This window comes from Atractosteus spatula, chromosome 6 (genome assembly GCF_055471065.1).
Source record: "Atractosteus spatula isolate fAtrSpa1 chromosome 6, fAtrSpa1.hap1, whole genome shotgun sequence".
Taxonomy (NCBI): Eukaryota; Metazoa; Chordata; class Actinopteri; order Semionotiformes; family Lepisosteidae; genus Atractosteus; species Atractosteus spatula.
In genome coordinates this window covers 63,533,070-63,561,007 of record NC_142711.1, presented here as the reverse complement: position 1 = coordinate 63,561,007, position 27,938 = coordinate 63,533,070, and the positions used below count along the sequence as shown (strand labels likewise).

The following is a 27,938-nucleotide window of genomic DNA, read 5'->3' as shown; positions in this document are numbered from 1 at the left end:
AGTTTGCAATTACATTACATTCGTTTTACAATGAATTAATATTTTTATTGTTTTTGTAATCATTTAAATCATTACTGAATACTGCTGTTTTGCTTTAAAAGATGTTATTAACAGGTATTATATTCGTCATTTTTTACTAATTTCTTTATGTAATGGGAATGATATAAGAAGAAATTATTATAAAGATGCTTTATTTGAGTCAATAAAATATTATAAATACTACTTTACCCTTAAAAAAATCAATGAATTAGATAACCAGGATACAAATCAATTTATCATATAATTATACACAAATCAATGGCTTTTTATCAAACAACATAAACAGTATTAGTACTAAAACAACAGGTTAAAAAGCTAGTTAATAAGGCTATTGAATAACTAGTAAGATAAAGAAAAATATATTTCTACAACTCATACCTTAAACAAAGAAAAAACACACTTGCAGCATAAATGTGAAACAGACTAATTTTCTTACAAATCTGTGATCACCCCAAAATCAGAATAAATTGCAAGAGGTCAATGGGGGTCACTTTAAAAGACAAATTGGAGAGTGTACTTTAGTAAGGCAGCAATATAATATAACGCAACCCAGTGTGTATTAACAGAGACTGCTGTACATGACTGATAAACCTTAAGGACACATCATTACCCACACGACAATATTTATTATTAACACATTTTCAGTGAAACCCTAGTTATGGGTGACAAGTCTTGCAAATTCCACTTTTAAAATAATAAAATACTAATATTTAAAAATTCAGTAGCACACATAAAGCATAATTACAGCAGGCATCTCAAAAGCCCTGTGATTTTCTTTTTCCTGGCTTGGACAGAAGTCCGATATATACCTGTACACACTCTCAGAGAATCACAAACGTATGAAGAATATAGTAGGCGAAGACAAGAAAGCATTCCCACCATTGTTAATTCTACAACACTTTGAAAGAGATGTCATTGTCAGGTGGGCAATCAGCGGAGAGCGACAGTATGTTGACTTTGCATGCTGAGAAGGGTGGATGAGCAGTTTGTCACAGACCAGGCTGACTTTGCACAGCTCACACGTGCGATGAGAGCCAGCAGGACCAGTGCAGTCCCGGTGCAGGAGGGAGAGGGGGACTGCTGGTTTGCTTGCCAGCTCAGCCCTAAACGACTTCAATAGCTGGTGCTTCACACAAACCCTGAAACCGTGCAGACACACCGGCCCTCCGGGTCCTGGACTGCACACCCCCCTCTAACCAAAGGCCGACAGCGACGTCAGGGGAGGAAGAAAGGTGTTCTCAGTGGGTTCGGAAAGCTCGGGCACATCAGGTGACTTGGGAGTTCTGTCGGCTCGATCCTTCACAAATTTCAAAGACACAGAAAAAGCCTTCTCTCTCCTCAGGAGAAGAGGAGGAACAATAATTCTTTGAGAAGACGTGACCTGAAGCAGCAGGCCCAAGTGGAAATCTGTGTAATTGGAACATACAGTATGGAGAGACGCAGTGAGAACCTACCGGAGCAGTAAAAACGCCCGGAGGCCACAGTCAGTTAACTTTTCTGAATACTGTGACAACATTCTTTGTCCTGATACCTACAGCTGATTTAGGAAACCTTTTCCAAAAGGTAATCTACAGTATATTAGGAGACCTAAATGCACAGTTGTTGAAGACAGTGATCTGATCCCTAACGATAATCAAGGATTCGGGTCTCTTATGCCTTCACCTTGATTTATCAGTGTAATGTTTTACAGGAGACACCTTATTTGCAACCAAATATCAAGAAACACAAGGACCCCATCAGCTCACAGGCTTGTTGGTTGAAATTCCATACTCCAACATGGTGAAAAAACTAAACATGTGGCACAAAAAACAACCACTGAATTTATGAAGCAAAGATGAACTTTTTCAGTCACTGGGTGTGAACTGAGATGCCGCGGACTGACCTCAGCCAAGTGTCATCACCCCTCCATTGTGGAGCAGCCATAGACATTCAGCAAAAACCAACAGGCAGAAAAAAACAAAAGATGCCAAGAGTGCTCAAATGGAACACAATGAATAGAAGATTTAAAAAGATCCACAAGGAGAGCACATAATATATTTAAGAAAATGGTGTGAATATTTTTTATTCTATGGTACATTTCTTTAAATAACTTTTTAATAAAAAGTTGCCACTTCATGAAAATCTATTATTTATCTTTAATATTTAGCTTTGTAATAAAATTCATTTATTAAAAGATTTTTTTAAAATTGAATTAAACACATTTTTTGACAAAAGAATAAACACGATCTGAGATTTAACCGATCTTCACTAGTCTCACTATGCTCATCTACAGTATTTATGAGCAAGGTTCATCATTATTCTTTTGTCAGGTCGGAAGTTTCTTTGGTAATGGTTGATAGTCCAACAGTATTTAAATGCATAGGCACCTACAAGCACACTTTACTTTTTAATGTCCAATTTTTATGGTTTTTTTTAAACATTCCATTTCGGTGCTCTTTGACGTCAAAAGTCATGAGACCTTCTGTTTGGAAATCTCCTGTCCCGGAACACCCACAGCCTGCTCTGTGATGACTTTGTAAATGTCTGGCCCGGATCCCTGTGGTGGTGATGGTAAAGGAGTTTCAGGAGTAGCTGAAAATAAGAGTTGTGCTGCATTATTAACTCGAGAGATGGCACAAAAGAAAACCTCCGGGTTCTAAAAATAGTATACATATTAATTCAATCATTTTACAATTTATTTTAAAACGTAATTGTATTTTCCAAAGACATTCTTTATGACAGCTGCCGAATTTACAGATCGGTTCACTTACCAATCTGTTCTGGATGCACGGGGGTGGGCAGTGTGCTTATTAGAACAGTCTGCCCAGTCAGGGGGTCCTGAGCGACTTGTGGATGGACAGGGTGGTGGAAGTGTGAGGGCTCTGCGGCTGTCCCTGCGCAAAGACAACCAGCACACCCGTTACTCTTTATCATGGAGATCCGAGCTTCTCGAGTACCAGCAGAACACTTGCACTGTGCAGGTCGCTCACATGTATGATGTTGCAATTTGCGTTGTAGGGCTTTAGCCAGCCGAAATGCCATTAGGAGAACTTAAACAGCATGCCACCCTTGAATGGGGAAATCGACTGCAGAACAAAAATTCAAACACAAACTCTTGAAAACGGAGCTTCACAGTGAATTTTGTCGTTTTATAACTGCATGCATCTGACTAGCTATGAAACTAGCTTCAACCACATGGTTCACTCGGCCATGTGGTTGAAGTCGATACTTTGGCTTCTTTCTAGAAACTTGGTGAGCTTGGTGAGATCCACGGATTAATTAACCCTTCATACGGCACCTCTGGAGCAGCTGGGGTTAAGGACCTTGCTCAGGGGCCCAACGGAGTAGGATTCCTCTGCCGGCTGCGGGAAACAAACCGGCAACCTTCTTAGCCACAGAGCCACCGCCCCGCCCCAGGAAGGATATCGGGCTCAGGTTCCACCGAATTTTGAACTCGGATCAGAGGATTCAAAATCCAGAGTGCTAACCATTACACCACAGAACCGATAGCATCTGATAACAACAGGTGCGGCTTCAGTTGTCTAACAAAGGTGGGCTGGAATGGAAACCCGCTGGTGTGCGGGGCACCAGGACTGGGAACCGCGGCCCGAGAGCGAGGACTTCGAGGACTCGGCTCGTATCCCCGGCCGTACCTCCCAGCAGCATCTCCTGCAGCAGGCTGTCGACCTTGGCCAGCCCGAAGAGCTTGACGAACTGCAGCTGCTCGACCATCTGCCAGGTGATGCTCTGCAGGGTGGGCAGCAGCAGGAGCAGCTCGCCGAACCGCCCGCGGGAGTCGTACTGCCGGTCGTTGATGTAGTCCTCCAGGCTCATCTGCACCTGGCAGCGCATGCTTTTAATCTTGGAGGGGTCCCCCAGGCTGCGGGCATCTGGGGGCGCGAGAGGAGACACGGGCGCAATAACAGGGAGTTGAAATAAAGATGTCAATGTTTGTGTTTTATTCAATTTACTTCTCAATTAGATCTTATTGATAACTAGTGTGTGTGTGTGTGTGTGTGTGTGTGTGTGTGTGTGTGTGTATATATATATACACAGACATTACCTGGGTCAAAGAAAACAATTGCCTTCAGGGATGCATATTCATTGTCGTCAATCTGAATCTCCTGGAATGGTGTGACAAGCTCATCCAAAATCCTATTAGCTACTCTGCAGATTTCCGCTTCCGGACAATTCCGATGGATAATGTGGTCGTTACCTTGGGGAAGAAAAAAAAACTATTTCTACTGAAACATAAGATTATTACCTATGGAAACCGATGCTGGTGCAATTCGCAGTGAAATGTTTCTTGAGCCGTACAAAACGTACTGCAATATCATAACACACTAAAAACATGAGGGGTCCATCTGCTCAAGGTAATGCCTGTTAAAAAGGACCAATAACTTAATAAAGTCACTGGAGAAAGTATAAGTAACTGTGCTATTATTTATTGTTTATCTTGGGTGAGATATGATAACCAAAACATTGGCAATCCTTTCAGAAAATAAATCTGCCTCCAAGTTAATTAAATAAGGTTGCACGGCTTCTTGAGAAATTATTTTATAATCTCTTCACGGTAAATGATGTTTTTAATTCTTCTTGTTATCGTGGGTTTTAGCTTAGGTGACACAGATGGCCATTAGTTCCTATACCAATGGCCATTTCTATTATTCTAACTGCAGATCATGAAAAAACATGCTCAAGCAAGGTTAGCTGAATGCACTTGTGTGACCAGGCCAATGGAAAAAAACGCTGACAATTCAGTTTCAGGCTGTCTTATCATCCTCAGAACAATCATTACAACATCAGGTACATGAGGGATCTCGGAGTTTAGACTTTAAGAGAAAATTTTAAAAACACAAGCTGTAACTGCAGTGCCACATGTACACACCTAGTACAGTAACCGCGTAATTTATAGCCTGTGAAGTGGCATCAGATGTGTAACCACTAAGAATCACTTTTAGACACTTGGGCACTTTCAGATGGACACCATACCAGATCATTAAGCATCAATACATGCTATGTAAGCATTGCAAAAGAATGCATGCTTTGGAAGTTTTTTTAATAGCTCTGGAGGACTAAACGGTTAAATAATGTTTTACCAAGCAAAAGGATGTCTTTGTAAGGCACTGATCTCTTGGCCACTCCCAGAATGAGATGCTCCCCGGCATGAGCCCGTAATAAACTCACCTGGAATTAGAAAGTGAGACTCAGACGAACTCTCACACCAGAATTACACTTTCATCCTGCTCTGACACTACAACACTAAAGCCAAACAGCTAAGCTTTATCATCAACTACAGGGACAGCCACACTGAACCAACATTTGCCCAGATTATAGCTGATGAATCCAAACATAATTTTGTAAAATAAAATATAGTTGTATTTACTATAACATAGCAAAAAGAAGATTTACTTAAACACTTAACACTTAATACTATATAAAAGGATAAAATGCAAATAAATACAATTTGAAAATAAGATCTTAAAGTCTTATTTTTACTATGAAGACTGTGACTGAACATTAATAAGCGCACAGCATGTTAGTTCATTACAAATACAATGGAATTAGGTGAGGTGATATTTGTAGCAACATTTCATTACAATCTTTGCTTACAAGGTAATATTCTGCCTCCATCAGCATTTTTAAAAAGCAGTTACAGGGCATTTACCTGTTGTAGAGTAACCAGCTGGAGTCTCAGCGCTAACAGATAATGCTCTGAAGTGTAAATGTGATGTTTGTAGATAGGTCATTAATTGACAGGAGTAGATAGGAGCCTAATTAACCAGATTTTCACTTTGTTCCCAAGAGCACATACAGTATCATACCGCAAAACATGTTCACCACATGATTCACTTTGGCGGCATTAATTATACTGAAAAGGAGTAAAGGTGACTTGCCTGATTTGTGGTCATTTACCATTGAATATTACATATTTATAAATATTAAATCGTTAAAGTGTGAAATATATATGAGACATTTAACCAAGGTCCTGACTAGTTGGTTATTAAAGATCCCATGGTCATAAGAGTAGGTTTGTCAACCAGGGCGTTCTGGTTAAATTCCTCTCTGGGGGGAATGCAGAAACTAACCTCCCTAAAGTTCACTCTTAATACAACTGGGGGAGGTGTTTCTCTCTACTCCTCTTGCTCTGCTGTGGAAAAGTGAGGCAATGAATGGCACCTACCAAATCACTGGTCTTAATTCTCAATGGCCTTTGCATTCTGAAACACCCACGTGTGTGATAAATGTTAGGGAAAAAAGAATCAACACAGCATTTAAATACAGACGCCCACCATCTCCAACGACTAATTTATTAAGTGTTTGTTACACTAGGCTTATTTGACAACTGTGTTTTTCTGTGTGCATTAGACAATCCTTCATCTGTGTAAGCAGGAAATGACATAACTATTGAATTACCAAGTTTAGCAAACAGAGGGTAAATCAATTTTTGATCCACCTTGGGGATATCTGGAACTCTGGGGTTCACCACCGAACTTATATTTTCTGTTCTCTTAAATTTGGTGTGGAAAACATACTGAATTTACAAAGCCGTCTGTAAATTCAGGATACTAATGCTGGATGCCACTCTGGCAAATCTGTCTTTTTGAGCAGGCCTGTAGGACAAGAAATTCAGCTTTGAGGGATTGACCTTGAATACCTACTTTTTGAGAATAAGATGTACTGGAACGTCTAAGTGAAAAATTAGATTCAGTCTTAACCGAAGGACAGGAGCAGTCCATAAAAAGCACAGTTGCTTATAAACAATTCTGCCAATTAATTGAGCTAAGCCTTGAAGATGTATTACGTACTAAATGCTGTTATAATAACTATACACTACGCATTATTTCTTAATTCCACATATAGATAGTCATGCAACATGAAACTGCTACTCTCATTACCGAAGCAATTTATCACAATCACTGAAGAATTAGTGCAGAGAGGACCGAATATGAATAAAGGTTATTAATATCATTTTAAATCGTTACCTGATCATCAAGTGGCAATTCACAGAAAGCTGGGATGTATTTAGCCCACTCTACTAGCACGAGCAGCTGCTGCTTCATAGAATCGCACACATCAGTTATGTTGGCAATCTTCTTGGTTGATATATCTGTGGGAACTCCTGGGCTGGGCAAACTGATCTATCCAGAAACGGATATAGAGTGGAAATTACGTTACCATTCAGGAAACATTCATTTCTTCACTGGCCGTTAATGTTAGCAAAGCAACCTCCAATAAGTATTCAGGCAGATAATTGAAAAAATTTTAATGACATTATTCATGCTTCAGCGGAGACTAATGGTCATGCAAATTAGCAGCTGTCATTTCACAACAAAGTCATTAATAATCTTAACATTCTGGGAAATGCGTTCCCTAAAAAAGGGGAATAAATAAACAGGTAAATTGTTGCCCTGCTCCCAATTATAAAGAGTATAATATTTTCACAGCTATCATTTAAAGCATATACCTTATGTACAGAAGGCTAGAATTGCAGCAGATACTGTATCTGGACAGATTTCTTTCCTCTTGGCTCAAGCTCTTTTCTTTTTCTGGTCCATCAAGGAGAACTAACCTGAAGTACGCACGCCTGTGTTCACATTGGACACAGGTTTCTGTCCTAAGGCTTGGAAAAGCAACAAGTAAGCTGATGCACCTCTTCCTCCTGAGAGGAAGGTTCACAGCCCTCCTGGCCTCCGAGGAGCCACAGGGAATAACAAACACCTCATTATTCAGAGATGCCCCGTTGGGTGATGCTTGCAGACTTATTTGTCAGCAGGAAATGAGCACACATATCCCGATAGTAAGATTTACAAGATCATCAAGCTAGAGGATCAATACAGTCGGAGTCAAACTAAAAAAGCTTGGATTTTGAAAAGGGGCTGATCACCGGCGCCCGTCTTACCTGCTGAGAGAGACTTTCCGCCTGCGTCAGCACAGTGATGGGCGGCAGGCTTTGGGCCTCGTACGCGTTTCTCCTGGAGCTGATGCGGTCTCTTTCATTCTGTACGGCTGGAAGGCAAGCCAGCCGTTTTCATTGCTTGAAAACCAACAGGGCCCCTGATTCACTGCCCGTGCACTGTTCTTTAATTTCTACTCAGTGAAGCTTACCCTCCCTAATGGGCAAATGGTCATTAGCACAGTGTTGTCTTAACACAAAACTAATCAGGAGAATTATCAGCTCCATTGAATGAGTAAGGGGTTTCCTTTGTCTTCTCTTTCTGTCTGCAGGTATGAATCATGAACACTAAAAAGGAAATTATGTCACTGTTTATAAATAATTGATGCTCTACATACTGTAGTACTGGCTACAGCAGGTTTTTAGTTTTAAAGGCTCTGATACTGTATACTACAAGCCATGTCACTAAGTTGAAAAAGTAAAGCTAAAACACCAACAAAAGGCTTATTCTGTGTCATACCAAAGAATAAACAAGTTAAAAATAGAGTATAGGCTTTTAAAATTTATTTATTAGTAATTTCATTATGACTGTTTAGTAGTTATTGTCAGTTTTCCATTTTCTTCTGTTGGCCATTACAAAAAGAAGTGCTTTATTATTATTAGTTCATCTTTAAGTGCCTTTCTCTCCTTCTTACATTAGACCAATAACATTGAACCATTTCCTCTCATTAGGTAGGGCTTAGCTGAGCTGATGATGATAAATACCAGCTATGCATAAAGAAAAAGTAAAACTTTAACCAGCAGTTATGCAGACAACACTATACAGGAATAAGAGGTGAGTGAGCAAACACATGATCATAAGTCATAAACTACAAAGCCAAGGTTATGCTTGCAATAAATAGCACACTGCCTGTATAATTCACATCATATTTCAAGCCAAACACTGCTTTTCGGGGGTAAAGGTTTTCTATGCTATAACTCCTTCATGACAAAAAATAAATATCTATTACTCAAAAGAAAAGAGGATAATTTAAAACTATTACCTTCTTTCTTCATTCCTGCATGAAAACATTTATTCAGTCTGCAAGATCGACACTGATTTCTTTTGTCTTTGTCAATAACACACTGTCGATTGAACCTGAACAAAGAGAAAAATAATAGCTTAGAGCTTAAATTCCTGTTCTAAAAGGTCACAGAGGACTGGTCTTTAGAGATATACTTAGTACTCTTTAGATCTACTCACAGCACTCTTTATGAAAGCAATTATTCTATATGGTCCTTTCAGCCAGTGCTAATGGGTCACATAATTCTTAACATATGCAACAGACTCAAAACAACAAGGAAGCAGTAGTTTAGAGACACGTCTGTTTAAACAAAGTTCAAAACATTCATTACCCATCTATATTTTTTATCCAATCCTAATCATATATTTAAAGCTAATCTAATTTACATATTCACCTCCTAAATTGCAAATATGATAAAACATGTATAGCAGTAACAGTAGTGGCAGTGTCATTTTATTCCAAAAACATATTGGTCACTTTCAATTTGTGAAATCATCAGAAGGTCATGCAGGATAAGTATAATAATTACTCACCACACATCAGCTCTCAGTGGGGAGGAGAGCAGAGTGATGAAGCCAATTCATAGATGGGGATTATTAGGAGGCCCTTGGGTAAGGACCAATGGGAAATTTGGCCAGTTACACTCCTACTCTTTTAGAGAAACACCCTGGGATTTTTAATGACCACAGAGAATCAGGACCTTGGTTTTACGTCTCATCAGCGGGATGGCGCCTTTTCTCAGTACAGTGTCCCCGTCACAATACTGGGGCATTAGGACCCACACAGACTGCAGGGTGAGCACCCCCTGCTGGCCCCACTAACATCTCTTCCAGCAGAAACCTTAGCTTTCCCAGGAGGTGTGAGCCTGGTACTGACTAGGCTCACACCTGCCGCTGCCGCCAGTTGTGAGTTGCAGGGTGATATGATACTTATTGTCTTTATGAAATAAAACTATGTACATTATTTAGTGCCTGAAAAAACACCAAAAAGCACTAAAAATGTCCTTTAGATCCAAACTAACTTTTAAGTTCCTTCTACACCACTGCTATAGCAATTCCAGAAAGGGTCTTCAAGAATGTTATGATCATTTATTTGATCACATTCAACAACCTCTTCCAACATGTGTGGATTTGATAAAAGTCCGTTTTTTTCCCATCCGGTGCACACTGACAGTTTCAGGTCAGAGTACCGAGAATCGTGTGATTTTAGGACATTGTGTACAGGACACTGTGATCAAGGCTGTAGAATGCCTGCCCTATGTTTTGGATCTGAACCCCTGTGAATAGTTTGAGGGGTACCTTAAAGTGAAAGTGTAATCCATAGACAAAACAAAGTTCCAGAAAGTGAAATATTGTTCAATATTTAAAGGTGAAATTTGAACAAAAGATCATAAGAGTGGTAACAGACAAGAAGAGGCCACTTAGTGCACCTATGGAGTAGCTAGGACCCATTCTCATTCAGCCTCTTAATGAAGGGTATCAGCTTCAGGAACATCACAGAGACGGTTGCTCTATGCCCCTACCACCCCTTGCATAAAGATGGCCTTCTTTTCTTGGTTGTAAAAGCACTACCACATAGTTTCTACTTGTGTTGTGCGAAGAAAATGAAATACATGCTTCCACTTCAGACTCTTGGCCAAATGATTAAACGGCTCTGCACCACTGCTTGCTATACAAGTCCCACAGTGCTGGATCCTGAGTTTGGCCACTTTTGTTTACTGACAGAGAAGGATATGTAACTTAAACAGATGTGATAGAAGTCAACTTTTTTAGGATTGGGGCAGGATATGTTCTTCGACCTGAGTTTTTTTTCACATTTGTGCTGTGAGCATGATTTCCAAAAACCTTGACAGACAATCCAGGCAGTTGTATCTTTAACCTTAATGAATTGATTTTTCATTCACACACAGGGTGATTTTATTAGGCAAGAGCCTTACAGTCCTTACAGAGAATAGCAAATCAATAGAAGGGACCTTGATTATCTAGGTCTAGCACCAAAATTCTATGAGCAGAATATTTCATTCTTCAAAAGTTATCCTTAAATATCCCACAGGAGTGCCAGTAAAATCTTAGAGGTCCACACATTTGATCCCACAAAACAGTTTGTGAGCCAGTAAAGGTCTTTGGTCAACATTGGCAAAATGTTATCTCCAATTTTTTTTAAAAAGGCTATAAAATATTTCAAACCTGAAACACGATTTACAGACCCAAAACAATCGTGACAAGACAGAAACAAGCACAGAGTCGCAATACAAAACCGTGCTTATGAAGCAAGCCGAGCGAGCTGGCTGCGCCGGCGGTACCTGCACGAGTACACGTGTCTCTTCCGGATGCTTCTTCTGAAAAAGCCCTTGCACCCGTCGCAGCTCGACGCCCCGTAGTGCTTCCCCGTGGCTCGGTCCCCGCAGATGGAGCAGAGCGAGCTCAGGCCGCTCTCGGGCGTGTCCATGGCCGCGGCTTCGACGGGAACGGGGTCTGGGGGGGGGGTTAGAGAAGAAAACCGGCGGTGGGGACCCCAGCGCAACTCCGCGTACGGGTTTGGGCACAACTCATTCTGCAACATCTGCCGCCCGGCAACACCACTTGCAACTCTTCGCAACACCGAGCAGCAGAGCGGCCAGGCTAAGCACCCGTATGCTACAACAAAGTTCCTGAACACTTCAAATGGCAAAGAATTACTGGACATTCACAGAACGCGTCTCCCGGCTCCCTTTACTGGCACAGGACAAACTTTAAAGACAGGGTGTTTAAACGCGAGCTTAAACAGCTGATTAACGAACACAAGAGTCAGGGCACCTCTGGGAGTGATCCAATTAAAACTGGGGTAGGCACATCGCAAGTCCACTCCCAGCCACACCGTGCTGCCAAGATTAATTATTATTTGATTGCTAATTTTGTCAGCTGCGGTCTCACCAGCAGGCTAATGAGCGGTTTGGCTTTGGCAGAGAATTCTTATGTGCGGTGGACTCGCACATTTTCCTGTCTGTGCAGTGTAGCTGTTTACACAGAAGAAGATCACTCCAGCTGTTCAGCGAACCTCTGAAACACAGCTAATTTCATTAAACGATTTATTTAATTACTACTCAATTGCCGTGTCTAGTACAAGTGATGTTTTTGGAGCCACGGAGCTGCATTTTAAAGAAACGGACAAATGCGAAACTGACACCAGCATACAGTACAGCGCAAAAGCATACAGCTCCCAGACCTACATCGTGCTTAAACAACTCACCAGTGGTCAAAATTAATGGGAACTGACATCCTGCAAAGAAAAACTATACATAACCGCAAACTTTGCTTATGCAAATATATATATCCATTTCAAAAGGAAATATAACATTGGAAATGTTGCATTGCTTATTACTGACACCTCAGCTATCTTTAAAAAAAGTGTCAATTTTCCCTCCTCCATCAGAAGGGTGCAGCCAGGGAGTCTCTAAAACATGAGCTAATTCTGACAAAAGAGACAAGTGAAAGTCTGGGACAAACCAGAAGCAACAACTGATCTGCTCTTGATCGGGAAGGGATCAACTCATTCTGAGACACTGCATTTAAGAGACACTGCAAGGAAAGTGGATCCGAATTCAGCTCAAAATCAACAGACACAGTTAAATAGGAGGCTTTACAAATGAAAGTAACTCAGGTAAAAGGAGCAAAACAATCAGAACAAAAGCCAGTTTTATTGCCTGAAAGTCCAAGGCTTTTCGTTTCCTAATCAGCCGTCGCAGTCGATTTCAATTCTACATTCATGTCTCCCCACATCAGAGGAAAGGAGAAAACCACGAAGTGGAGACTTTGAGAAGCTGGCATCACGGCTGCACCTCGACCTTGTTTCAGAACGGCCATCACCATCGACGAGAGCAGTGCACAGGGTCAACCAAGCCCCGCAATTCCCAGTGAAAGGGAAAACACCATGCAAGATGCAAATCAGGGGCCGCCTGTTAACCCCAAACCAAACCCACTGCTGACTGGTTTTGTTTAAACTCTGACAAACTCTGAATGAGAGCTTTTTAGAGGGCCCATTAGAAATATGTTTGCATCTTTCACCCCACATTACTCCATTGAAACTCTATAGGATGTGGGGACAAGAGTGGAAAAACAGGGCAAATGAGTCATATCCACACTTTGGGAACTAAGACTGAAAGAGCAAAACACCACCAGTGATGTACTGCAGGCATGGCATAGCAAACAGTTTGACATTTGTGAGGTTTCAGCTATATCGCAATGCCGAATGGAGACTGTCCATAGTTTACACTGAGGTAGGTGTGGATTCATTCAGGTCCTTGACCCACTAGGTAAGAAGGTAGGTTAGGTCCCTTTTTCAGGTCATAAAGGCCCATGGGGGAATGGGGGGCAAGGGCCACCATTTTTCTCAACCATCCGACACTGGAGGTGGAGGTGATGTGGTCAGCATCACGCTCCGGACGGCCTATTACCCCCAGGAGGATTAACCCCCCGTACTTATTTGGAAAGAACCAGGGACCTTCCGGTCAGGAGCTAGACGCCCTTGTCTGAACTACCAATGGCTCCCCTTGACCCACGACCGCTGCAGACTTCCTCCAGCTGGTAATCCCTTTCCATTAAGCAGGGCACAGCAAGCCTCTGACAGACCAACAGCTTCCAACTAGCGGCACAATCAGAACTTTCTACGGGCAAGTGGGTCGAAGTTTTGCTTTCACAGGTTTTTTCCCAGTTATGCATTTCCAGTTGTTCCCCTAATTTGTACATCTGGACAAAGCAAAAATGGTCAATTTAGAAATGGGGATCTGTCAGGTAAAGAAGTGTTATCAATCAAATAAGTCAGACAGGTAAAGGAGATCGCAACTGTTCCGACATGATGTAGCTTAGCTACAACTGTGATGTCACCAGTAGCATGTCATGATGTAGCATTGCTTTAACTATGATAACACAACAAGCATATCTTGATGTAGCATGGCTCTGTAAGATAAAATGGGGTTACTGCATTGAAGCTGCCAGGTTTGGATTTAAAAAGGAAAACAGGACAGAAAAGTGCAGATTACTTGCCTCATCCCAACTTTGCAACACATTTGTAGAGTTTTTTAGCTCCAAAATAAACAACATCTGGCCTCACAGTCTCTCCACAGCACATGTCACTTCCAAACCTCCTCCCTGCTTGCCCAACTTTACTGGTGCCCTTCTCCCTACTTGACTCTGCATCCCTCAGTAAACCCGGTTCACATATGAAATCCAACACCTGCGTATTACATCTTATTCCAACCACTTTATTTCAGTCCTGTTTCACTACTCTCTGCCCCGTTGCCCTTAATATAATAAAGTAATCCTTGAGTACTGGTGTGGTAACTACGGCCTTCAAAACTGCTGCTGTGATCCCTGTACCAAAAAAAAAAAATGGCTCTGGACAACCTAATTATTTTCACCCTATATCCAATTTACCTTTCATGCAAAAGTCTTAGAGCATGCTATTACAATTCAGATAAATAATCATCTCTTTGCACATAACTTCTACGAACCCCTCTAATCTGATCTCCAACAACTTTAGAGCATAGCAACAGCCCTGGTTAAAGCCACTAACGTTCTTCTGGTTCTGGTTCTGGTTCTGTTTCAATCTTTATTCTTCTTGATCTCAGTGCTGCTTTCGACACTGTTAACCATGATACAGTATCTTACTTTCTCATCCTGAGACTCTGTTTGCTGTTTCTGACACTGCTCTTAAATGGTTTAAGTCTTATCTCACTGACTGCTGTCACTTTGTCTGTCTTGGCCTCTTCAGCTCTAAAACTGGACTTGTTAAATCTGGTTTTCCCCAGGTTCTCAATACTGGGCCCCCACTTTTCAGCATTTACATGTTTCCACTTGGTCAGCTGTTAGGATCATGTGGTCTAAATGATCATTTCTATGATGAAGATACTCAAATCTACATCCATACCAAACCTGACACTGATGTGGTTGTCTGCTGTCTCTAAGCTTATCTCTGACATAAATACCTGGATGACTCAAAATTTCCTTCACCTGAACTGTGACAAGACAGAAGTCATGCTTCTTGGCACAACCTATTAACTATGTAAAACCAATGCTGTAACCCCGTCTGTGGATGGTACAGATGGTACTGTACTGGAGTTTCAATCTAAATTGAAGAACTAGGAAGTAATATCTGATCCAAGCTTGATGTTTGTCCCACATGTAAATCATATTGTCAAAAACATCATCATGTTGTCGCTAAATGTTGCTGAAAAACTTGGTCAACACTTTTATTTTTTCTCATATTGATCTAAATCCAAATTGAACAAGCTGCAGTATGTCCAGAATTCATCAGCCAGAATCCTGACCAGGTCTAGTGCAAGTGATCACGTGACCCTTGTCCTGGAGTTCCTGCACAGGGCCTGCTTCTCCTACACCAACTCTATCCCTAAAGACATCAGAGAATCACTGTGCTTCTTTCTTCCAAGGGCTTTTACTTAACTGGTTCTGTGAGCCCCTTGGCTTAAATTCCTACTGTATTCTATACCCAACATCTACTATCTACTATCTACTCTCAATGTGTTTTTTTGTTGTTCTGTAAAGCACGTTGAGAAGCCACATTTAAAGGCTCTATATAGAAATTATTATTATTATTATTCTGTGGGTTTGTTAATTTATAATAAAAAGAGATGTAAAACAACTGTAATATTGTTTTTTTTACAATTTAAACTAACACTATGTAAAATATCGGCTTTTGTTAATATTACTAAACAAATGTGAGCATTAAAACCTACAAAAGTTGTCCTAGAAGAAATATGAGAAATGTACTGCAGTACTGTCAAAGAACCGAAAAGTTAATTTTTTAACCCTGTTAAAAAATAAGAATTGAACTTTGCTAAACATTAGCTTGAGGCTGATAGGATAAGAAATTGCTCATTAAAGTTGTGGAGAATGATTTAACCAAAACCTTTTGTTTTTTGAAAATGTAAATTATGCCCACATAATTCCTCACCACTGTTACATAACTAGATCGATGCCAGTATTATCACTTATCAATATGAAGCAATACTTTACAATATTTTAGGAAGGCCGGTCAAAGTAGGAACTTCCTTTATACTGGAAAATAAAATTAAGTTAATTGTTAATTGAGTTTCATTGTATGTAAGACACTACGTGTGCTTATAACACTTTATTATTTTTATCAATTGTATTATCTTGAAACAACACCATCATCTTGCACAATATTAAAGAACAATGGAAATAATTAATGAAAATCATTTTCTTTTCTTTTTTCTTTCAAAACACATCAAACTTATTTAATAATGAAACCTGCTGCAAGGTAATACTTCCCTCCATTATAGCTCTACTGTTTGTTTCATCACCACCCTCCTCAGCATAAATATCCACAGATGTTTACTTTGGTTAATGAATTCACTCTTACAATAACTGCAGTGCACTGCACTCTGAACACAAATGGAGATTTAAGGATCTGCTGTCCTTCCTGCAGAAAAAGACGGTTTTGTTGGCTTTCTGCTCGTAAAGAAAGGTAAGACGCCTTACCTGTATCTCTGTACAGCACATGCGTGTTTTCAAACTCAAGTGTCGTGTAATCTGGATCCAACCCTTCACTGTAATCTGGTACATCCATGTCCAAAAGGGATTCAGACAGTGTCATTCTTTCAAGGAGCCTGAGAAGTTCCTTTGCCCTCTGAGTGATGAGCACGTCTTGGTTACTCTTTTACACATGGTCTGTAAAATGCTAACCTAGAGTTACATTTCTCGCTACCTGCCCGACTGTCTCTTGTGATGAAATGGGAGGAGTCCGGCAAAAGTGATTCTTGGTTTCCTCACGTCACATGGTCTTTACTCCAAGCACAGAAACGCTGACAAGTATCCCGTCTGATTTTCAAAAATAAACACACTGTCTCAGGCCACTTTTGGTGGACTTACAAAGGAAATTCTGTGCCATGCACTTCAAGTCTTTTAAAGCCATTCAATAAAAAGACACCTTGCTTGTTTCTTGTGAAATGAGAGCAAAAAAGCAAAATGTTTGCACACCACTTCACATAACATACTCAAATACTGCAAATGGAGGTTATAATACATCACACACAAGGAAACAAGTCAGGAAAAAAAACAGCTGCCATCTTTTACATGAGCACCATATTCAGTGAATATTACTGCTAAAACTATATGCTGGCACTGTATCACTTTTACTGAACATACTATTACAGCTACTATGGACAATAACAAGAGCAATAATAACAATGATGAAACTGTAGCTACAGTATCTTCTCATAAGCATTATTTCCTTGTTCCCTTCATTGGGATCTTGACCTGGGCAGTATTATCTGCCATGAGGTAGTTTAACTGCTGAAGAGATTCTGTGCACCAGGAATTGTGCAGAAGTGCCCTGTCGGGTCATGAATGATTGAATCCTTACAGGAGACGGGCATCTGAAGCACTTCACTGCTCTGCATCGCATGTCCCACGTGTGCCCAATTATTTTGCTTCCTTGTTTTTGATAACAAAACCCCCAACCCACCCTCCACACACCCTCCAGAGGAATCACCACCTGTCAGTCCGCTTGGTTCACAGGCACAGCTCTTGCAACACCACAGCAGGGACGAGGACTTCACATGCTTGACCCACAGGACCGGTGGCACAGAATCCCATAGCTCGGCTCCCCAGACACCGGAGAGCTTTGCCACGCCATCACTTGAAAACTCAGCGCTCTCCTGGTTCCAAGGGAGTGGCATCACCTCCTGCAACAGGGCTCACAGCCAAGCAAGCACTGCTACGCCTGCTCTTGCAAGCCATCTCCCTTTTACCAGCACTGTCAGCCTCACCGCACCTACAGCACTGTCGATGGGGAGCGGCGTGACTCTCGCCGATCAGCCTGAAAGCTCACGGGCGCTCATCAAGGCACAGAGTCACTGCCGTGTGACGGGCAGAGAGCACCCTGGCCAGGGGGCTTGGCCAGCTGGGCACCTGGAGATTCTCTTGGGGACGGGAATCCTGGTTACACGTGGGCCAGTGATGAAGCCCAGAGGCTAACTGGTCAGGGAGAGACTACAGGGGCTCATCTCACTCAGGAGGCCATTTCTGTCTTAGTTTCATGTGTAAATGGATCCTCGCTTCAGCTGCAGCTTCAAAGATTCCTAGTACCATAACTGAGCACTGTTGCTTTAAATATCACCCAAAATTCTGCACAAGTAATTACAGTTTTTATCTTATCTTTGCCGTTATTATGTGCCTCAGCACTGAAATGTAATCTAGGCATATATTACACAACAAGGAAAAGGACAACCCAAGCCAATCTGCAATGATATCTGAAATCACATTCCAAGATCATATCCATTTCCTTATTCCTTGCTCTCTTGAACATCCAGGAGAAGTGTAATAAAAATAATGACCTTGCTACAGTGAGAACATCTGTATAGTTCTTTTTACACTCGTGTAATGTTTTATTTTTTTCAATTTATCCCAACACTAAGCACACAAGCATAGCTGGTTCCAAGCAAAAGTGACCAAATTCTGCAAAACTGTATAATTCCAAGGAGATCGTGTCACTGAAAATTCAAAACAGGTTTCCAAAATAAGTCAAAGGTCTATCAAGAAGGAAGAGTTACATGTTATTATGATGCTTAACCACAAAAAGAATTAATCAAAGAAAATACATTTTAAAAATAACACTGAGCACCTTAGTAGAACATAATGTTGACAGTCTTAGATCTCTCGTCCCACCTGAGAGACAAAATCCTAAACTTTATTTCACTGCCCTGTGTGTGAAATGCTGTACATTTCCCCTTGCCCCTTCAGTCACTCCCTCAAGCATCTGGACCCTGTGGCCTGAGCCGAGATCAGGAATGGCAGGTGTTTGGTAGGGTCTGCGTTTGCACAGGTTGCGTTCCATGTTGCAAATACCCTCAGGGCTACCCAGGATTCCACACAGCTTGTGCGGAGAGCATACTGGGAGCAGGACAGGGCTGATCTCTGACAATTTAAGTGAACCTGAACACTGAAGGAAGCTGTCCAGACCAGAGCCTGTAAAGAGAGCTAAGTGTGGCTGTGAAAAGGCTGCAAAACGAGCAGTTAATAAAGGACAGTTCTTCTGAAAATAAGGCTTTCTTGCCTTTAATATGTTTATAATATAATATTAATTATAATATCTCTCTCCTGGCATTCGACAAGACACACAGCAATCCAGCATGTTCTGACTTAAGGCCACAATTCAAGTACAGTGTGTGAGTCTCATGTCACTCTTAAGCATGGGGACTGAACCCAAAAACTGCACTTCACCATAAAATTCAGTCAGGGTCAAGACACTTTTAGTATAAGGTGATCTATTTTAGGATTAATAGCAGAATCACTTTAGGTGTATTGTTTATAAGACCAAGCCAAAAGGGTCCTTAAAGGAAGAGAAAGGGAACTAATCAAAATTCGTCAGCAAAAAAATTACTTAAGGGATCACCACTGAATTTCCCAGGGTTGAAAATGTGAGCGGTCATGAGCAACGCCCTCCAACAGGGCTTCTGCTCTCTGCCTGCCTTAGTCAAAGTGCAGCAACTCCCCCTGCTCTTGCACAAAAGCTCCCAGCCCTTTATATCTACACCTGCCTCCCAGAGTGCACTTCTCGCCCTGAACCTGAGACACATCCATCAGCACACTGTGTAACTGCTTCGGGTCATCAGCTGACATTCTGTGCCGTCAGTGATTACTCACATGATATCCCCACATCCCACATGAACACCGCTGAAGAATTCTGATTTGGGGAACAGGCGGACTGATCTTCACATTTATCTTGCGGTGGTCACATTCTCAAAACTTATTTGGATTCTATTCATCAATCCTACTAAGACATGTTTAAAAAAACCTTACAGGACAAAGTTCTACTAACACCAAAGTCTTTAACAGTATGGAGGGAGAATGCTCCCTTTTTAAACATAAAACATTTCTTTTGTTTAAAGAAGTAAAAAAAAACATTAAAATAACACAAAAGGCCACATTCCTACAAATATGGAAGATGTATAGGTTAATTTCACACTGTAAAACAGAAGAAACAATTTTCCACTGTTGAGCTCTTCTGTAGGTGCTCACTCTTACTGTAAATGCCCAGTAAATGTCAAAGCTGTTGTGAATACGATATCGCACTGCCGTGTGGTCATCTGTTTCTCAAAGCTTTTGGAGGTCACCTCAATCGCAACTAGGTACAGAAGCAGGCTACACACAGATGCAAGGCAGTCAGTATCATTAATCATGATGGGGAAAGTCAGAGAATTGTCACAGGAAAAAGGCAAAAAGTTATTAACTTCCACAGGTTGGGTGAAGGCTATAAAAAGAATTCCATGACAACATAAAAAGACATGAATTTGCCAAACAGTAACTAATAGATTCCTGAGTCGAATTGGACAGCACAATGCAGCTGCATGAAAAACAAGATCAGCTGCTGGACCGATCCACCCAGAAGTATGATTAGCAGAGGAAGAGGAAGCTCGAATGACAATGTCTCCCCTTTTGTGAAGAGTAGGAATAGACCATTTCCATTAAAGGAATGTGTTACATCCTCTTTTCCCAGTACCTTTGTTAGAATTGAGGAACAAAGTATACCAGGATGTTTTGAAAAAGTGAAAGAAGAAAGTTTAACTTTCTGAATACACATTTCTGTACTCACGTGTACAACAGCTGAGTAAGGCAAGCAGAAAGCAGCCTCCTGAAACTCTTCCTATACCTTTCAGAGACATTAATGAGAACGTAATGGTCACGTTTCAATGTCACTGCGCGCATTTTAAATACTTTTTATTTTTATTTACTATTTGCCAAACCAGGACATACAGGGCATATGACCATCGGCTTTATTATTTAGGTAATTTACTGTTGGGGAATTTTACAATTCATGCACAGGCCTCCCCCGTCACCTGACCTCAAGCCTGCTGACGAGTTCTGGGGTGAGCTTCACAGCTAGACGGCAGACAGAAGGAATGCCCAAGGAACCCTCCAGGGAAATCATTAGAACAGAGTAAGCAAAAATATATGGAATGGAGATCTGCGTGACAGAAAACCTAGAATATGTGCGGTTTTAATGAGAAACCTGTGCAGTAAAATGTCAGCAAAATACATCTTCTGCACTTCCCCCTGTAGAGAAGTAATATATTTTGAGTTGAGACAATAGCATATGCAGATTCTGTCTCCACAAGTTAATTTAAACACATTTCCAGGTTTTCCCTGATTTCTGAGAGCAAGAGGGCGGAAGGTAAATGTCTGTATGAATATAATGAGTTCATATAAACATCACAGTACATATTTCATTTTGCTATTATTTCATGCGAGTCTTCCACACAATACTGCAAGGAAAAGCATCGATCCAGCTGAATGAATCCCCTGTTTAAATCAACCCTGCTTCAGTCAGGACGGATGTTCCCTCCTCCCCTTCCCTGAGGTTCTTTATTCAGGCTTCCCATCTCTCCGAGTGCTCCTGCCAGGCCAGCCGGTGACACTCTCCCTCCCTCTGTGTCCCCTACTCCATCTGCAGGTGCACCCCGCCTATTCTCTCTCTGCACCCCCCAGGACACATCTCCTGCCTCCTGCTGCGGATCCCATCTTCATCTCCCTTCTTTCCCTGGACTGTCCCATTTCCTCCCACCTCCCTCCTGCTGCATGCCCCGCCTGCTGACCTCACTTCCTCTTTATCCTCCCACTGCAGCCAGCCCACACACACAATCTCTGGGTTCTTTCGCTTGACTCCATCACCCACTTCTGCAACTTTAAAACGTTGCACTTAGAAAACTGATTTAACAATTGGAACTCTTGTGAGCAAGCTTGAATAAAGATGTTGGCCGCAGTCAACGCAGTCGTATTTCGTTTTCTCTGTGGGAAAGGGTATACGCCTTCCGAAACCACACTCCCAGCCAGCAGCTGAAGCTTTCCTTCACTGGACATGTAAAGGAACTGAACATTTATAGTCCTGAACAGAGAAGACTGTGAGGGAACCTACACTGTAATACAAGTGTTCAAAATGTTCAGAAGCACTGTCATCCAAAAAGGACTAGTGAGCAGGAAGGGCCGCCTCACGTCGCAATTCTCACAAAGTCTTGACAGCATGGCGACTTACAGTACTTTCTCAAAGTTCACGATTTTGTATTTAATTCAGAAATTTGTCAAATTTACCAATACTATCAATGGATTTATTTTGTTACTGAGATTTAATCACCAGCCTGAGAAACTGGGACTGCAGCTCCCCTGTAAAGGGAGCAGTTTTCAGTCCTCTCCAGGTGTATTTCTAGTTTCCATGGCCACGATTGAAGTTTATTTGTAAACCAGGAACTCCATTTACAGGAAGTAGAGCATCTTAGGATCCTCTAGAGCACATTTATTTTAAATAGTTAAGAACTAGGTGATCTGACCGAATGAATTATCACTAGTGATATAAAGAAAACAGAGTATCGCCAACTGTGATAAGAACATAAGAACAGTTATAAACAAGAGGCCATTCAGCCAACTTGCTCTATTGGCTGCAACAAGTTTACTGATCCAAGAAGCTCATCCAGATTTTTCCTGGAGAATACCAGTGAATCAGCTTTGACAATATGGGTATGTGGCTTGTTTGTGAATACCCACCACCCTTTGTGCAAGAAAGGGCTTCTTGATTTCAGATCTAATTACACTTTCTCCTGTTTTTCTTCAGAGTCCACATGTTTTTGTTTTCAGTGTTGATCCTGAAGAAAATCTCTAGGCTGACTTTGCCAGTATCTTTCAGGGTTATAAATAAAATGCTTGTTCAGGTCCCCTGCTAATCTACTCTGATACTGCTGCCCCTCCTAACAGGCCATGATTTCCTTCACTTTTCTAGCACAGTTCCTTGCTCAGTCTGCAGGTGCCTGCTAGAGCAATAAAAATTAAATCTTATGGGTGAAGTGCAATAAAGTGATCATATAGCAAGCTGTTTATTTAGTTTTGCTCCTTAATGACAGAGATGGAGACCTTCGTACCTGGTGATACCTGGAATTAGAAACCATTTCAGCCAGCAATCTTGTGCTATAATTATGTTGTTGCTGAAGCCACTGAGTGTTCATGATTAACACACGAAAATGGTCTAGAAAGCTATTACCACATATACTGCAACACTGCAAAATACATATTTTACCAGTTTGAAATCTCTGTTCCCCCATGTCATTTTTACTGTGAGGTCTTTTAGAAGATCTTTTCAGCACGTTCATTAAAACGTGCGATTATAAAATGCACTTAAAGAACTGTATTAATCTCAGATTAGGTTTTGTCTAATTAAGAAGCCGCTAGTTTACAATCATAATTGTTTGCAACCAGTACACCACTTTCAAAATGTGTTCAAAACTAAAGAATATATGTGAATAATTATTTTTTAAAATATCATTTCTCCATACAAACTGGACCTTTTCCCATACATGACTAGGCAGTCTGGCTGTTGTGGGTTCACCCAGAGAACCCCTCCAAAGAAGGCTCCACAGTGTTTTCTTTCTTCTCTTTTCAGCAGGGAATAAACCTTTACTTGTTCCTTTGCAGCCTACACATGCTGACGCAGCTCCCTACTTGAACTACTAAGCAGCTTTCATGTGTATAACAGAGGTAACACCTCAGTCATTTACAAGCAATTTTCTTCACATTGCACTTCAAATTGAAGATTATCCTTGCTGTCCGAACATCTCTGGCCCAAACCTGGTCAAGTGAAGACGTCACAGTTTCAATAACAAGCTTGTCCGCCATTTGCAGCAATAGCACCTTGGCAAGATGGGCTTGGATCTGACTGTGGGAAATGGCACTCAGGTGCTCTGGCGAACTCCTGCTCCAGCTCTGCTATGAACTGCGTTTGCCCTCACAGGGTACAAGCCAGCAGAGCAGGGTTCCAGAGATGGTAATTGGGATTTAAATCTTGAATCATCACGAAAAAAAGAACTTTGAATCGGATTGTGGTGGACCAACAGGGATTTTTTTTATTCTCTGGACACCTCTGAACAGTCCTGGCATGCCAATCCTGCTTCATTTAGGAAGCACTTCCTAGTTCTGCGTGCTTGGGCAACTACAAAGGTGCATCTCCTGATGATCATGGGCAGGTGGTTTTCAGGTGTGCGCTTTGTTATATCTGGTCCCAGTGACTTTCTACCTTCCTCAAATTGAAGCCGGTTGTTCTGCATGTTGCAAACTCCCGCAGAACTGAAGGGCCTACCTGTGTGTGTCCAAGGATCTGGTTCCTCCAGACCTCTGCCAGTCACAGTTTGCAAAGACACAAACACGTTTCATGTTCAAGATACTTTGTTGTTTTCTTGCGTTTAAATCTCTGACCAAATAAAATAAATAAACTCTCAAAAATGTGAGAAACCCTGAAAAAAAAAATGTGTTAAGCCCAGGAAGAAAAAGAACTCCATCCCTAGCTCGTTATAATCAGAAATTCCCAGAATGCATTATTTTTTATATATAAAAATGTTATATATAACATTAGAACAGCAAACAGTACGTTTTTGGTCAACGGGTTATAAAAACATTACTGCTGTTCTAGAATCTGACCAGAGAAGAATTGTAAAGACTCTTTTTAGTCTTGAACACATACAAAAATTCAAAAATTTAAAATCTTGAAAGTTACTGAGAAAGTCCACCCAGCAGACTTCTTCAGAATCAACAGTGAAACATGAACCAGAGGGCATAGGAGGGAACTGCATGGAGGAGCACTGAACATCCAGTACAGGAGCCACTTCTTTCCTGAAGGGGCTGTGGGAGTCCCAGCTACCAAGCCATTGTGTTGAAGCCAAAACGCCGACTCTTTCAGGAAGCAGCTGGATGAGATCCTTGGATCAATTAGCTACTGTGAACCAAACAACTGAGATGGGCTGAAAGGCCTCCTCTCGTTTGCAAATACTATTCTATATGATGTTGTTTCAGTATATTGTACAATTCTGGCATTACATCCCCGGACTGAAGTCCTACAATTTTACTATTTATCCCCACTCCGTATAGTCTCAAAGCAATTCTTACAGCACTCAAAGAGACCCTGCAAGAACATTTGTCTTAGTGAAGACTAACTGACACAACAATAAAAACAGTATAGGAAATGCAACTTCACATGCTTTCCTGACTCTACCATCAATTTCTGTTTATGAAAATCCCCACTCGGTACAAAATCTGCTGCCTTGTATAATATCTGGAACAATCTTGGAACTTAAAAACTACAGTGACAGTGCTTTTCTATCTATATATAATTCTTCTGCAAGGATAATCTTTCTGCAGAAAATGTATGTTGAGAAAAACAATAACTTAAAGGCATGTTTTCCCAGAATTGTAAAAAATCCAACGTGTTGAATTAGACTTTCACTTCACAGGGATAGCTTCTCCTGCAAGGATGTGCAAGCTCACTATCTTCTCAAGCGCAGCTGAAACAATGTACTGCGCGGCACACTGAAAAACACTTCATACACAAGAAACACAGAACACGAATGACTCGAAAATAACAACAAATAATTAAAAAAGCTTTGCAACAAGAAAAACAGACATTTGCATTGAGTGAGTGAGTATACTGTACAGGAGATTTCAGATTATTTTTTACTGTGCTGAAGGTAATGGATGTTCAGCAAACAGAGAGACCTTATCTGTTTTATTAGTAAGCACAACACCCACTCAGTGCACTGCTATTTCTACACAGGAAAAAGCCAGCTTGAAATTATTTATTTCCCATTCATGCACAGCTTTTCATTGTCACAACATAGAGGAGATATATTTCTGGAACTATGATTGAGCCCTCTGTACTTCATAGCTGGTAACACAGTTCAACAAGTTCACTGTAATCTTTGATTTTGGGATCTCATTTGAATGAATTTCCTTTTCTCAGTCATATGTTCCTAGAAAATCCAGATAAACTTCAATTTCATTTTCAACCTGAGAATAATGTAGGCATTATAAATTGTGATTCTTCCAATAACTTAACTGGGTTTAGAGGACAAGATTGAGAAAGGTGCCCCTCATTATATATCAGATGAGGGTGACAGTGTTACAGAGTTACAGTTCTGGGAGAGGGGTGTTGAAGTTGTAAATGCATTTTTAATTCTGTTCTTTTCAGCAACAAGTGGTGAATATATTTCTTTAATAAATTAAGCAGCATTTTATTAGTATTTAGCAACATTTCACATATAGTCAAAGTATAGGTTTGACCTTACCACATCTATTCAGCAAATGATTCATAAACCTTTCATATTAAACTGCTATTTAATGAAAAGCACATTCAGTCTATAGACAGTTACTGAAAACGAATATCTTTTTCCTTCCTTTGGCACACAGTCAATATCATACATTGAAATGTAGTCCAACAGGAGATGTGCCCATCCAGACTTTTTTTGTATGGGAAAAAAAACAATTCCCTCATATCTGTAGAAACCAATGAGCTTTGTAAAACAGATCAATTCACTTTGGAGACAAGTAGAAATGCTTGCATTTATATTGGGCTTTTCAGCCCAATGGATCCCATAGTACTTTCCACACAGGAGAAGACCCACTTCATCCACCACCAAAGGGTGCGGTGATAGCCATGCTGGAGGAGGGAGAGACTGGGCATCGGTAGGCAAATTCTGGGCCAGAGAAAGAACTCCACCTATTGGTCCACTGACATCACTTTAAGTAGCAGCCTGATTTCCTTAGTAGCTCTCCCTTCTCATAACTGACGAGGTCCGGCTTCTGAGAATCAGGCCACAGGCTTCCAGGAACTTGTTCTTTGACACATTTTTTCGTGCAGCTCTTTCCCGAGCCAATCCACAGCTGTACTACTGTAGCTGCACGTACTGTAAGTGTTCGCGAATTTACCCTGGCCTCGCTGGTATGAATTATGGTGCCCGGTCTGTATCTACAGGATCTAGACGATGGGATTTTGCCATTCATGAGTTTTTAAATGTTTCACTTCCTGCATTAAAACGCAAGGCCCTAATTAATGGGCTTTAGAATGCAACACCTGAATTAGACAACTAACCTTCAAGAAGATTAATCTAAGCCCTCACTTACAAACAGGCTGTAGCTCCCTAACTTTCTTATCCTAACTGAGAACACAAATACCAACAATGATCGTCCTACATGGTGCAAAAACAAAAGATCTCACTTAATGTCTGAACATGACCACCCGAGCGTTATTGTTCGCAGGACACGTAGAGTAGCTTAATATGAAAAGCGCGCTGTGTGATAAATTGAGCCGGAGGGGGAAAAAAATCAGTGATTCAATAATATACCGGCCGTTACTTGTTGAAAAACAAAAGCTATTATAGAGCTAATCTCGGAAGTAAACGGCAGTGTATCCAGACGTCAGCAAAGTACTGCAGATACACCTGAAAGGAGTGCTTATTTACTGACCTGTTTAGCTGAACTTTCCGTCCCCACGCCACGTGACACACCCACGAAGGTATTTCTAGGGCTTATTGCCTGTGCGCTTTCATTTTTAAAATAAATGGAGCCTAACCGTATCATCCCGCTTTTAAACCTACCCTCTCCCCCCAAAAAAACTATGTCCTCAAGTTTTAGAGGGGCATCTTGCGCCATTAAAGTTTTTTTTCTCTCTTTTCAAAGAAGAAACAAACGGCTCGACGAATTTACCTTGTTTAAAGGCACTGGCTCTGCGCTCGCTCGGCATGGGTCATTCCTCTTCAGTGTGATCCGAGACCTTCCACACTGCTGCCCACCCGCCTGAGGTGGGTCCCAGACCTTCTCTCGCAGTGAGGTTTTTAGGTCGGGACTTCACCATATGGTATACAATTCTATGATAGAGACCCACTCGGTGGCGTCAGGGGGTGCCTGTCATTAAATCGATTTACTAAACAAACTGAAACTTGGGTGTGGATGTTAAACAGTAACTAGCTCCAATAAAAAAAGAGAGAAGAAAAAAACGTAAAAGCTTTGTCAACTGTACCTTGAAAAGGTATCTTTAAATCACATAGATTTGGAAGTTAAATCACCTTTTCGTTATGTTATGAATCTAAAATCTGAATAATGAATAAAATAAAACCCAGGAATTAACGTGGCTAG

The 27,938-nt window shown here is 41.1% G+C and overlaps 1 protein-coding gene across 2 annotated transcripts; it reads right to left on the bottom strand.

The window, feature by feature from the left end:
* hnf4g (hepatocyte nuclear factor 4, gamma) lies at nt 1-27,668 on the bottom strand. 2 transcript variants are annotated; one of them, XM_088919784.1, is made up of 10 exons: nt 27,510-27,668; nt 11,282-11,453; nt 8,959-9,053; nt 7,922-8,028; nt 7,005-7,160; nt 5,118-5,205; nt 4,082-4,234; nt 3,672-3,908; nt 2,790-2,912; nt 1-2,610 (listed from the first exon to the last, which is right to left on the bottom strand). In XM_088919784.1, exons 1-10 carry the CDS (start codon nt 27,544-27,546, stop codon nt 2,489-2,491), a joined length of 1,290 nt encoding a protein of 429 aa, XP_088775910.1. In that variant the 5' UTR covers nt 27,547-27,668; the 3' UTR covers nt 1-2,488. The 2 variants fall into 2 exon arrangements, with proteins under 2 accessions (XP_088775910.1, XP_088775909.1); XM_088919783.1 differs by lacking the exon at nt 27,510-27,668 and adding an exon at nt 16,476-16,709.
* Between the last annotated feature and the right edge of the window lie 270 nt (nt 27,669-27,938).